The following is a 14,136-nucleotide window of genomic DNA, read 5'->3' as shown; positions in this document are numbered from 1 at the left end:
ATGTGTATATACTAATTCATAAAGATCTGGTGTGTGTTTCTCATAGCATATCTCAGTTTATCCTATCAACATTTCTAGTGCCCAATAAGAGCCTCATGGGGCCAATGGCTGCCATGTTGATAAGTAGCGTAACTCAGTAAGGCCCAGGTGGCTCCCTCTACTGGACTCCACATACAAGCTCTGGGACCAACACTTTGCTTTTATTATCTACCCCACATTTCAGACATCAACGAGTGTGAGCACCGAAACCACACCTGCACCCCGCTACAGACTTGCTACAATTTACAAGGGGGATTCAAATGCATCGACCCCATCCGCTGTGAGGAGCCCTACCTGCTGATTGGTGATAAGTATGTCATCACTCACCATTGGGTGGGAGAGGGTCTGGTTCAGGAGGCTAGCCATGTCTTGTAAGAAGAAAGCACCAGCCAAAAACTTAGGAGACTACACGTGTGTGTGTGTGTGTGTGTGTGTGTGTGTGTGTGTGTGTGTGTGTGTGTGCAGGCATGTGTGCGTGTGGGCCATATATATATCTATGCACATGTAAACTCTCTTTTCTGCCACCCCCCCCACACTCATGCCCAAGCTGCATAAAGATTCTCTAGGAAGCTAATCAAATAGAAAGTAAAGATTCATGAACTTCCTTTTCCCTTCAATGATACTGTCCTTCAGAGTTGGGCAACTCAGATGAATCACACAGAGCTTTCCTTGCCTGGGGATCTTGTTAGAGTACACATTCAAGATGGAGTCGGCCTGGGGCAGGACCCATGCGCCTGCCTTTCAGATAAGCTCCCTTGGAGGAAGTGAAGGCTTTAATCTCCTAACACTGTTCTGGGAATGGCAAGTTGCTAAAGATTTCTCTAGAGAATTCTCAATACTTGAGGATATTTAGTTTTCTCTAATCAGATTTCTGATTTTATCATGGCCAAAGCCTCACAAAAATCACCAAAGGATATATATTAGCACGAAGAAGAGGAAAAAAAAAAGAGGACATCTTCAATAAGGTGAATGTGCTAAGACATTATTTTTTGAGCCTAGCATCCTACAAGTTCCTTTTCCTTCTCTTTTAACCCCTCTTGGGTCATATCAGTTCCATCTCAGACTACACACCAAACACACAACACACACACACACACACACACACACACACACACACACACACACACACACACACACACACACCTCCTAGGCCAAAATCATGGCTTACTAATGTGGTTCCTGCTTTGATCAAAATGAGCAAAAAGACAACAAATCCAGGACAGGTTGATCCTTGAGAACCATCTTCATTTGTTACAAGCTGTGTTCTCTAGAACAGGACTCTTCGACTTCTGGCTCAGGGGCCCTTTGTAGCAAAGCAGAGAGCTTCAGGCTGTTCTTGCCAGCTTCAGTGCCTTTCCTGGGTTTGTCTGTGACTGGGAACTGATCCTGTTCAACTGGCAGCTCTGAGTTGGTGTTACTAGCCAAGTCTCATCCCTGGCATTGAAAACACTTGGTTCTCCTCTTCTTAGATTCTTGCCTGCGCACTCAAGTATCCTGGGTGCCAAAACAGGACTTGCTCTTACTGTCACCCTAGCCCCATGTGCCCAGCTTCCTTGCCTTTGCACACATACTCCTGCCAGATGGATAGCATTCCTTCTGTCTCTGGGGACTCGCCCCATCTTTTAGATGTCTGCTCAAATGCCCCTTCTCCCAGCCATTCGTGATCATCTTCATCTGAGATCCAGCGATTCCCTCCTCCAAATTTCCTTTAGGAAGTAATTATTTTCTATGTGGCACATGATGTTTTAATGTGGCCATATTGGCACCAGAGATATTTTGACTTGGCTGTTTGGATGCAGCCTTAAAAGAAACAATATTTGGCTAATTTGTATTTCTTTGTCATTTGTTAATTCTTAGTGGAGCTCCTGCTCTAGGCAAGGTGTTGTGGGCTTTGCCCTCATGGAAGAAAGGGATATTAAGCAAACTGGTATATAAGTGCAGTCATAGTCTGGGACAGGTTCTCTCAACAGAAAGAATGGAAGTTTACAAGTAAAGGAAGAGGAGACTAGACTTGTTCTAGACTTGAGAGTCTTGTGGCCTCACTGAGGAAATGATCTTAAGGCTAAGCTGGAGAGGTGAATTGATGTTAACTGAACTGAGAGTGGAAGAGCAGAGGGAACCACATGTACCAAAGTTGAAAAACAAGAGTAACTTTGATGAGGTAGAAGGAAGGAGTTAAGCGACATTTTGACAGAGGCCAGGTCTTTAGGGCTCTGGAGGCTAAAATGGGTGTTTGGTGTTCACTCAAGTTATACTCGGTAACCCTAAAGAGTCTCACACAAGGAAAAGAGCTTGTCTGGTTTATGTTTGACAAAGGGCACTTGGACCTGTGAGGAGGTTACCACAGGAGCTCAGGTGAGAGATGATGGGTGGCCATGGCAGTAGAGATGGTGACGAGGAGTTCGATTTGGGATCTATTTTGACAGAAGAAGCAATAGATTTTATAGGTAGATTGGGAGTGGAAAGAGAATGCTAGAAAACTAACAATATTAACCTGTAGTGTTGGCCACTGAGACACGGGTCATTGTACTTCTTACAAGAACTCTCAGTAATGAGAGGAGCGGGGGAGGGAGGGGAAGGAAGGGAGGGAAATAGGTATAAATTGGGGTGGCATTGGATGTCATTGGTTTTATATGAGAACATGTGGTTAGTGTTTCAAATTAGCTACTTTATATGATAAATAATATATGTTTCTAATTTATTTTTCTCAATAGTAAGTAAGCTATTTGAAGCCACAGTCTTTGTTATTAAATTTCCGAGTGTCTAATGTCATGTTTTGTACATGGTAAGTTCTGAGTTATGGTTTATCAAATGAAAAGATTCAATTATATTCCACACAGACTGGGCTAAGTGCAATAGAGAGTATTAAAAGATCCATAAACTTATTAATCTAATGTAATTTTCACTTTTAAAATTTTCTTAATGAGCATCTTTGGGCTGGGAAAGGGCCTACGTGACCATCAGTAAGCTTTAACAACTGTGAAGCTCATGCAAGAATAGTCCAGTGTTCTGAAAACCAGAGATGTCATTTATATCCTCTAGTAACCAGAATATCTGATGCTAGAAAATGCTTTTCTGTAGGCAGCAGAATTCACCTACAGGCCAGAGACTTTTGAGAATAGAGCCAGCTCTCTAGTTACAGCATTTGATGATAGGAAAGGGGTGGCTTCATTGTTTTGAGTGAGAGCTGAGGCACAACCAGTGTGAGGAAAGGATTTGCTGAGCTTTCTCATATGATTTCTCTCCCACTAGTCGCTGTATGTGCCCTGCTGAGAATACAGGCTGCAGAGACCAGCCCTTCACCATCTTGTTCCGGGACATGGATGTGGTATCAGGACGCTCTGTTCCTGCTGACATCTTCCAGATGCAAGCAACAACTCGCTATCCTGGAGCCTACTACATTTTCCAGATCAAATCTGGGAATGAGGGTCGAGAATTTTATATGCGGGTAAGAGAGAATGGTGAGCAGTGGCCACCACCGTTAATGATAAGGGGTGTTGTCATGGGAACAGCTAAGAGTGCATCTAGGAAGAACAGAGGTGAAGAGAGAAGAACTGGGAGTTAGGAATACCACGTCCTGTTTCCATCACTTCCTGTGTGGGCTTTGGACAGATGCTTTTCCTCCTTGAGCCCCAGCATCTTCACGACTGGAGTGAGAACTTAGGCCATGATGCAAGCATGGTCTTTTTTTTAATCTCTTCTAAAAGAGTATGGGAGACATTCCCATCTCAATTTATTCATCCACTCATCTGACGAATATTTATGAAGCACCTACAATGTACTTCTAGAAAGTAAGGATCTAGCAGTGAAGAAAACACTCCCAAATTCTTGCTCTTGTGGTTCGTACATGCCAACATATTGGAAAGATTTAGCTCATGGAAGTGAACTCTTAGCATTATCAGCATCGTAGCCAATGTGACTTTCACAATCTAATTAAATTTTAAAATCTAAATTAAGGTTAAATAAAATGACAACTTTGGTTCTTCTATGGCACTAGCCACAGTTCAAGTGTTCTCTAACATTTGTGGCTACCATATTGGATGGCTCAGACAGTACTCTATCATTATATAAAGTTTGTTAGAGCTGCATTGCCTAACAGTACCAGTAGAAAGTCTTATAGTACACACCCTAAAATATCTGCACTGCTATTGTTGTTTGTGTGTGTGTGTACAACAAATTATATATATTTAATACCATATGTATATGTATATACTTGAGATTGACCTTCTACATTCCTTGGAGTAATCAAGCCGCTTTTTGGGGGGAGATTCATGAGGTTTGAACTCAGCCTGGGCGCCGTCTCTGAGTTCTTCAGCTCATGGCTACCACCCTACCCTTGAGCCAAGCCCATTTTCTAGAGGCTAATTGGAGATAAAAGTCTCAGTTCCTTTTGAGCCCAGGCTGACTTTGAACCTTGATCCTCAGATCTCAGCCTCCTGAGTAGCTAGGATCACACATGTGAGCCACTGTGCCCACCCACCTTGATCAAGACCCAGAGAGTGATGTTACCTTTTGGCCTGAATTTGGACTCATTCCCAAAAAGCAGATCCCAAAGTTTCCTCTCCATGGAATCTGTTTCAGAAGATAGTGAGAGAGGACCAGGGAGGACTATAACAAATAGCCCCAAACTTGGTGGCTTAAGATAACAAAGTTATTCTCTTCTAGTTTTATGAGTCAAATGACTGAAATCAGTTTCCCTGAAATAAATTTACAGTGTTGGCGGCACTGAGCTCTCTCCAGATGCTCTAGAAGAAAGTCCATTTGTTGCTACGGTAGCTGCTAGTGGCTACCTGACCCTGGCCACATGGCCTTGTCTCCACCTCCCTGGTCTCCTCTGTTGTACATATCAAATCACCTTCTGCTACTCTCTTAGAATGACACGTGTGATCAAATTTAAGGCTAATCGATATCACCTGGGACAGATCCCCCTTGTCCAAATTCCTAATCACTTCTACAAAATTATTTTCCTTATATAATAACCAGACTCAGGAGCTGGCTATGTTTGAGGTTATGATTCTGTCTATTATGCTAGGATACTACATTCCTAGCAGATTCATGTGAACTCTCAGGTATGGCTGGAGGGCCAGGGGAGCTGTACTCAGGATAGGCCCATTTTCAGCAGACAGTGACACTACGGTCCCATATCAGAGCTCTAGATCCCATTCCCAGCTCCTGACAGATTCTATCTACCTTTGCAGAGAGAGTGGAAAGAACTGATTAGAAAAGGTCTCTGGGCCTTCCCCAGGTTTCCTTGGTTGTATGATCCAAGGAGCTCCAGTAGAACTGGCTCATTAGACAATGTGAGCAGTGTTAAGGGCTTGGGAAGAAATTGATGTGTATGTACAGTGCAGGGCGGGACGGGGTGGGGGGGAGAGACAGTATAGAAGTTTCTATAGGACAAAAGAGGCGAAGCTATGTTCTTTTCTCCAAACATATATTTACAACAGAACCCACCCTAATTTGCCTCTGTGGGCTGGCATCTGAAGGACACAGTGTTATAGGACAAATTCTGAATATCTATGGTCACTCATACCCCCTGCCTCTGGTCTCCAACCCTCCACCCAACAGCCATTGTGGCTGTTGACTTGAGAGGCACCTGTGGATGGTGAGAAAGGTAACTGACCTCTGTTGGAATGGATAGGAGGGACGTCCCCTTTCTGGGAACTTGTTTTGGTTCCAGACTGTCACCCAGCAAGGGAGCCCTGGGAACGCAGAGATAAGAGCTATAACAGAGCTTATACTTCCCTGGAATGGCGAGAAGAGCCCAGTGCTTTTGCATTTGTTCAGAAGAGAGATGTGAGAACATCAAGAGTACAAAGGGACATTGACTGAAGGTAATTAATAGGGGTGACTCCAGGCCTCAATGCCCCCCCTCCCCCGAAAGGTCCTAGGATGAGAAAAGAGGCTTGGAAATAGGTGTCCATGGCTCAAACCTATAATCCTAGCTACTCAGAAGGCTGACATCTGAGGACTGCAGTTTGAAGCCTGCCCAGGTAAGAAAATCCATGAGACCTTTATCTCTCATGAACTATACAAAGACAGACATGAAGTTGTGGCTCAAGTGGTAGAAAAGTCTTGTGATAGGGCCCTGAGGCAGAAGGAAGAAAGGACAGAGGAGCAGGAGAGAGAAACTGGCTTGATAAAGCTGACCTTGTGAGTGTTTAAGTTGTCCAGAGCTGCAGGACCTTGCTAGAAGGCCAGCCACAGGAGTCTAGCATGGCTTTAGGGCCAGGCTGGTGGGCTTTACACTGTGTTCTCCAGTGTACCCCAACCAGGTAACCATGGGTGTTCCCTAACCTCTCCTGGCTTCAATTTCCTCTTCTGTAAAGAAGGGTTCAGAACAGTATTTACATTAGGATTAGATGAGCTCATCCACTTAGCATAGCTCCCGGTCCACCGAATGACTTTTTTACCTAACAAATGGCATTTGGCTGGGGTGAAAGAGTCAAGAGCTTCCCTTCTCTCTGCCTGTGACTCAAACCTGCATACAGCACAAGACATCATCATCAGTCACCTTAGTTCCTCCTGAGTGCCCAATTCTCTCATCAGAGGTCCTGCTGGCTTACTTGGGAACTTCAGCCTTTCAGCCTCATTCAATGTCATTTCCCTCTGCCTTGTTCAGAGCAAGCAGCCTTCTCCCCTTCCATGTAGAAACAGCAATGATTGTGGCTGCTTCTGTTTAGGTGGCCACACAGGTGGTGGAAAGGGTGTGAAGAAAGTCTGAACTCAATTGTTACCATTTTAGCTGGCATTGTTGCCTGCCAGAGGCAGTCACTTCACAGAATGGCCAGGTGGCTGTTTGGAGATTTGACTGACTAAACTCTGAAGAGGGCAGTGGAACCTGCTCAAGTCTTTTAGCCCCTCTTCACAGCACCATGTCCCTCACAGGCTTTTGGCTGTGTGCGGATAGCATGTGCCTACACCTGGGCAGGCAGTCCTTATTGGGGGACTTTACAACTCTCTTTAGAATATGGGGTACATTTATCTACTCATAACTTGGGGATCTTAGAGAAATTATGATAATGAGAGAAATCTGCTTTAATCCTTAGTCACAATAGAAAGTATTCAAGAAAATTCTGTTGTTGTGTAGCACTGTTGTTGCTATTGCTGCTGCTGTTGCTTCTGTTGTTAAGAAGCTATGTGCCCCTGGGAGCCTTAGAACATCCTGGCGCTGGGGGAGGGGTTCAGTCCCTTCCACCCTGAGATTCACTGATTTTTTTTTTTTTTTTTTTTTTGCCAGTCCTGGGCTTGAGCTCAGGGCCTGAGCACTGTCCTTGGACTTTCTCAAAGTTAGAGCTCTACCACTTGAGCCTCAGCACCACTTTCAGCTTTTTTCTATGTATGTGGTACCGAGGAATCGAACCTGGGCCTCCGTGCACCACTAGGCCAAACTCCTGGCCCTTACTGATTTTTTTTTTAAAACAAGAAACCCTTCGGAAGAGCATTATCTCATGCACAAGGCAAGTTACCATCTACAAGTACATGTGCATTCACATATGTGCATGCATACATGCTTACGGCCACCTGTGGCCTTGCCCAGGCTCCTTGGGCATACTGAAGCCTGGACAGAGTACTGGTGATTAATTTTCACCAAGTGGCTTGGGATGTAATTGGGCTAGAAGGTGCCTGGTCACAAGGTTCAGCCTGTGCCAAAATATAGCACACGTGAACCAGGTGACAAGGGCCAGAGAAGCTGACTTGTTCCTACTAGGCTCCTTGCCACATGTTAGGCAGTGCCACCCTAAGGCCGATTCTGAGCAAGCCTGTGTGCATGTGGGATTAGAACCTGGAAGACACAGATGGGGCAGGCCATGGCAGCATTCTCCTATTCTAGTTATTGCTACCGATGTGCAGTCATTCTCATGTTTTCTTCTATTGCATCATTCATTGGGCACCACTATGAATGAAGAGTGCAGCCAGGCACTGAGAATTCAGACACAAACAGGATGGAAGCTTCTGCCCACACAGACATGCTCCAGTGGGGGCAGGGAGAACCAACCCCACACCAGAACATAAATTCACAATGATCAAGTCAAGGAAGCATTTCTGGATGACAGGAAATGGAGAGGTGCTGAGACCTTATCATAAAGTGTAGGTGCGGAAGCATGCTTTTTGAATCAGATATTCTAGTTCCGTGCCCCAGTTTTATGACCTTATGTAGTATCCTTCACTGGTTTCCAGTGAAGGCTATGAGGACTAAATAAGAGGCCAAATACCTGACATCATATCACCATGGTCATTCTGAATCTGTGACCACCAAGGCCAGCAATGACCTAAAAGCTGAATATGGAGTAAGAGGTAACTGCCCTCAGCTCTCCTGGCAGACATTTGAGCTCTCCTAGGTGCTTGTGGGCAGGTGTTTGCCAGGGTGGCATCTCTGGCCCTGGCAGAGGTTGGAGTCATTGAATTCTAAGGTTACTTTTGAATGAAGAGTCTAAGGTTTTTGTTTTTTTTTTTCATAAACTAGAGACATTTTCCAGGAAATTCAAAGGAATAACTCAGAAGGTTCCACAAACTCCATTCCCACTTTGGACCTTAGGTTCTGCAAATTGTCTTTCAAAGATCTATCCCATAAGCTCACTGTCCTCAGTGTTGGCTTCTGTTCATGCAAACAGTGAGAGGTGGTGAGAGATTTGCATATGTAAATGCTGTGGGCATTTCCTTGTGTGGCCGAAGTCCAGGCCTAGGGCTTGGAGGTTTTGCAAGGGCCGACAAGGAAGTCAAAGAGATCCTCTGCACACGGAGGTGACAATAACACGGATGCGATGGGGACACAGAAGGCCAATACCAAGAGGAAACTGCAAGGCTGTAAAAGCTGCCCAGTGGACCGAGAAGGTCCTAATACGTGGCTTGCACTTGTTGTGCCAGCCCTGCCCCCTTTGTACCAGTGGCAGTCCTTGGGGGATGTTCAGATCTTCCCAAAGGAGCAGGAACTTCCTTCATGGAGACAGAATAATTGCCTGATATGACTTTACACAGGTCGCGTTCCTTCATTTCTTGGAGTCTGTTGCTTACATTTTCTGGACATGACAGCTTCTGGGAAGTGATTGTCCAGCCCAGCCTAATTCTCTGTCATGCTATTGCCTCTGCTGATGTCCTGTGTATGTCCAGCCCCAGAGCATCTCTCATTTAGGACAGTGCCAGGAAGAAGAGGAAAAACACTTAGTCTCTTCTGGTAATTAAAGGTGACACAGTGACCTAGAGGAGACTGATAAACCTAAAAGACTCTTCGCTAGACTAGCCAGGTGGCTCTAAGCAATTAACATTACTGGGCCTCAGTTGGCTTATTTATGAGAAGATACTGGGACATATCTTTAGGACAGCTGCTGGGGTCTTTCCCTAGAGTCCTATGCTTTTAGATCAGAATTTTTAAGATTACAGCATACAGAAATTACCTTGGGATTGTATCAAGCTCAGTAGATCTGGCATTAGACCTGAAAATCTGCATTTCTGACACCCCTCCCTGGTGATACTGCTGCTGCTGGATCCAGGAACTTCATTTAAAATAAAAAGACCTTTTAGGGTTCTTAGGAGGATTAGAATGATGGAAGCCCGCAGAAATAATTGGAATAGATCCTTGCCTCTGCCTTGGTAGGCACTGAATTGATGCCAGCCTTTTCTCACTCCTTCCTTTAAAGTTCTAGAAAAAAGGTTCCATGGGGTGGAGAGGTTGGCTTAAGTGGTAGAGCATCTACCTAGCAAGTACTAATGCCCTGAGTTTGATCCTCAGCACTTCCAAGAAAGGAAAAAATATGTGGGGGATGGGGGGAGAAAAGAGGAAAAAGATAAGATAAAAGAAGAAAACTAGTCATGGGATTGAAAAGTTCACATGAAATTATTTGTTGCTCAGTAATGGGGTTGTAGAAGATGAAGCTGGAAGTGACTACAGAATTCAAGACAAGGAATCTTAACAAATGTCACTTCTCCTAGGCATTCTTTAAAATTAGAAATTCTTGTGTACTCACACCCATAAGCCTAGCTTACTTAGGAGGCTGAGATCTGAGGATCATAGTTCAAAGTTAGCCTGGGCAGAAAAGTCCGAGTCTCTCTCTCTCTCTTTTTTTTTTTTTTTTGCCAGTCCTGGGCTTGAGCTCAGGGCATGAACCCTGTCTTTGGACTTTCTCAAGGTTAGAGCTCTACCACTTGAGCCTCAGCACCACTTCCGGCTTTTTTCTATGTATGTGGTACTGAGGAATTGAACCCGGGTTTTCGTGCATGCTAGGCAAGCACTCTACCACTAGGCCAAACTCCCGGCCCCTCCCTGAGTCTCTTATCTCCAACTAACCACTCAAAAACCAGAAGTGGAGCTATGGCTCAAAGTGTTAGAGCACTAGCCTTGCGTAAAAGAGCCCAGGGACAATGTCCAGGTCCTGAATTCAAGCCTCACAACTGAAGGGGGAAAAAAAGTCTTGTAATGGGTCACTGAAATTGTTAAAAAAAAAAAAAAAGTATCTGACCATTTGCTGGTGGCTCATGCCTATAATCCTAGCTATCCAAGTAACTGAGATCTGAGGCTAATGGTTCAAAGCCAACCCAGGCAAGAAAGTCCATGAGACTCTTACCTCCAATTAAACATCCAAAAGCTGAAATTGGAGTTATAGCTCAAGTGGTAGAGAGCTAGCCTGGAGCCTAAAAGCTCAAGGACAGCATCCAGGCCCTGAGTTCAAGCCACAAGATCAGTGGAACAAGAAAAAAAAAATCCTGAAGTGCTGCTGATGTTACTTGTTTGAAAATTACTAATCTGATCTAAACCTTCATTTTAGAGCTGAGGCCTGGAAAGATGAAGTGACAGTCTTGAGTTGTGCAGCAAATTTGATCAATGAGCCATTTATTCATTTCAGTTATTGCGTGGATGGTGAGGGATTAACTCCAAGACCCTCGAGGATATGCAGATCTGCTCATGCTCAAGCCTTTTCTTAAAATGTCATGCTATTTGCCTAGGTACATAGGACCTATGTATGACCTCTCCTACATCTCAAATCATTTCTAGATTGCTGATTTACAATGTCTGTGTAAAGGACTTAGAACCAGGTGCACAGTAGGAAAAGTTGAAGGGAAGTCATGGCACTTTCTGCTAATGTCACCCTCTCTGTCCACAGCAAACAGGTCCCATCAGTGCCACCCTGGTGATGACACGGCCCATCAAAGGGCCCCGGGACATCCAGCTGGATTTGGAGATGATCACTGTCAACACTGTCATCAACTTCCGAGGCAGCTCTGTGATCCGACTGCGGATATATGTGTCACAGTACCCGTTCTGATCCTCAGGCCACAGCCTGGGACACTGCCTCTCACCAGCGCCAAGGGACAGGAGAAGAGAGGAAACAAGAGCAAGAATGAGAACAAGACAGACGTTGCACTTTTCCTGCTGACCGTTTCCAGAGGAGGCAGCCTGGTGTCCTGACCCCTGCCTTTATTATCGCCACTCTGAAGGGCATCCCAGCCCCAGCTCTTATGATACAGTTATCAAAAAGTATTATTGTTGGCTGTCCTGATTTGAGATCGTCGGTGATGTTTTCAAGGCCTTTTTCAAAAGAAAATAGATTAGATTGGGTGGGGTATGAATTTGTGTTCAAAGACTGTGAATATTGCTCTCACCTCTTCTACTTCTGTCTCTTGTTGCGTTGCTGCTTTGCAAAGGCCCAAGAGATTTCGGGGAATGTTGGGTCTAGCTAGTTCGCTTCTTGCGTGTACTGAGAAGGCAATGGGAAACAAACCACAGCAGGATGTAAGGGTTTTGTTTTGTTTTTTAAAAGAGTCTATTTCCAAACCGTGTCTGGTATGTTCAGCCATAAAAGAAGTTTTTGGTGTTCTTAAATCTGTATAACTGTTTAATCTTTCTTTGTGCATTTTGAGTATTGTTTAAGTGATAGAATTCTTTTAAAAGGCCTCAGGCACATATTAAGTTCTATCTTCCAGTCCCAACCTCCCTTACTTTTTTTTTTTTTTTTAAGGACTCCTTAATCATACTTTCTTTAGAATTTTTACTCAACTGGGTTGGAAGGCAGAGTTCTCCAAAACCGATTAAATATTTGAAGAGATCTTGTGTTTGGCTCATTTTGACACTGTAGATAATTCTGCTCTTGGGGTTGGTTTTAGTTTTATTTAAACTTGTTTATAATTTCGTGGCTTGGAAAGGGCTTCAAAAGGCTAGACTATCCTCCAGGATGGTGGAAAGCTGACAGCGGTGGGGGGCGGGGAGTGAAAGGAGGATGATGAAGTGAGGGGGAAGCCATTGGAAAAACACTGGCAGTTTCTCTGATATAAAGACTATTTGGAGGACTGTGACAAGAAAGGGAGGCATCCAAGTCAGTGCCCCCCAATCCTAAAGGCATGGATTGATAACTGGTAGAGCTTTGAAGGAAGAGCCGATTACCCAGGATTCATCTCCAAGACGGATGTTGATCTTCAGAAGGTCTGGGCATTAGGATTTTTACAACTAATTATAAGCTAGGCAATAGTGGCTCACACCCAGGCAGGAAAGTTTACGAGACTCAGTATCTCTAATTAACCACTAAAAATCCAGTACTAGACATGTGGCTCAAGAGGCAGGGTGCTAGCCGCAAGAAAAATAGCTAAGGGACAGTACCTGAGCCCTGAGTTTAAGTGCTAGAACTAGTACCAAAACAAAACAAACAGAAAACCCAATGAATACTAAACATTGTTGAAAATGCATTGTTAATACCCCTAGAAGCCAGGTGCCCTGGCTCATGCCTGTAATCCTACCTACTTGAGACTGAGATCTAAGGATCACAGTTTGAAGCTACCGTAGGCAGGAAAGGGTGAGCACTGTCCCTGAGCTGCTTTTGCTCAAAGCCAATGTTCTACTGCTTGAGCCACAGCTCCACTTCCAGCTTTTTTATGGGTGGTGGTGGTAATTTATTGGAGATAAGAGTTTCATAGACTTTCCTGCCCAGTCTAGCTTTGAACTGCCATCCTCAGATCTCAGCCTCCTGAGTAGCTAGGATTATGGACATGAACCACCAGTGCCTGGCTTGGGAGACTTTTATCTCCACTAAACTACCAAAAAAAAAAAAAAGGCCAGAAAACTAGAAGAGGGGCTGTGGCTCCAATGGTAGAGTGCTAGTCTTGACCAAAAAACCCTAGAGAAATAGACAATGTGGCTCTAACCACCTTGTCCTCCCCACAAGACTCAACATCCTTTTCCTTATCAGGAACTTGGGATTTTCCTCCTTCAAAAGGTTCAGATGCATAGACAGGTGCTAAGAGCATCATTCACACAGACTGGAGGATAAGGTTGGGGCTGCTACCTTCCTGGCCCAGTCCAGGAGCCATGCGTGCTCCCAGGAGGTGAAGCTGAGTCTATAGAAACCATCTATGGATGCTTCCATTCCACCTGTTGCTAGTGTACTTATTAAATCCCCATAGTGACAGGCATTGTGCTCCAGACCTCTGGGTTACTAGGCAATTTTTGAGTTGTCAGTCATTGCAACATCTAAGTTGCTGCAGCCTGAACACATGCAAACCCCAGTAGTAGAGGCTCAGGTAATGTTGGCCCAGAAGTTTCCAGATTTGAAACTGTCAGTAAAAGGGTGAATTCCTTCAGACTTGCCCAAGCAGGCTCCACTGGGATGTGTGCAGAGAAAAGGCTGATAGGCACCTGCCAGCTGAGAGCACCTTCTATGCAAGGGAAGCTTAGGTGTTCCAAGCAGGGTGAGGTTTCTATGAACTTTGTACCAACCCAGAAGCCAGAACCATGGGCACTGGTTGCACATGGTACCAGGTCAAGTTTCGCCTCTGGAATCTCTGTGTTGGTGGCTTCAGGACCCATTGATTTCCAAGGTGCCACGTTTGGAATGAAACTCAAGACCCTGGGGCTTACGTTTTACTTGCTTATGTCTAAAGGTTGCTTCCTGCTTCTAAGAAAGAAAGCTCACAAAGCGATTTCATAAAAGCAGACTCTGAGGGTTTCTTGGACCAGGACTGCTCTTTCAAAACATGAACTGATGAGTTCAGTATAAATGAATCAGAAGCATGTGGGATCCATTTACCTTATAATACACTTGGGCCTAAAAATTAAGGGAAGAACGGCCTGGGGCAAAGTGTGTACTGTGAGGCCAAACCCAAAACATTTGG

The 14,136-nt window shown here is 44.7% G+C and overlaps 1 protein-coding gene and 1 long non-coding RNA gene across 4 annotated transcripts in view; one reads left to right on the top strand and one right to left on the bottom strand.

Moving 5' to 3' along the window:
- Window positions 1-12,080, top strand: part of Fbln5 (fibulin 5) — a 61,910-nt gene extending 49,830 nt beyond the window's left edge. For 2 of the 3 annotated variants that reach the window (XM_090344715.1, XM_090344714.1), the window contains exons 9-11: window positions 224-350; window positions 3,292-3,487; window positions 11,139-12,080. In XM_090344715.1, the coding sequence (XP_090200841.1) occupies window positions 224-350; window positions 3,292-3,487; window positions 11,139-11,300 (485 nt within the window). In that variant the 3' untranslated portion in view covers window positions 11,301-12,080. The remainder of the gene's footprint in view (window positions 1-223; window positions 351-3,291; window positions 3,488-11,138) is intronic. The other variant, XM_090344716.1, reaches the window with a different exon arrangement.
- Window positions 1-14,136, bottom strand: part of LOC150054827 (uncharacterized) — a 67,710-nt gene that overhangs the window by 39,600 nt on the left and 13,974 nt on the right. The gene's annotated exons all lie outside the window — the stretch shown is intronic.

Source organism: Megascapheus bottae, chromosome 14 (assembly GCF_031878675.1).
Source record: "Megascapheus bottae isolate mThoBot1 chromosome 14, mThoBot2.hap1, whole genome shotgun sequence".
Lineage (NCBI taxonomy): Eukaryota > Metazoa > Chordata > Mammalia > Rodentia > Geomyidae > Megascapheus > Megascapheus bottae.
Note: the sequence above shows the minus strand (reverse complement) of the source record. Positions and strands in the feature narration are given on the sequence as shown.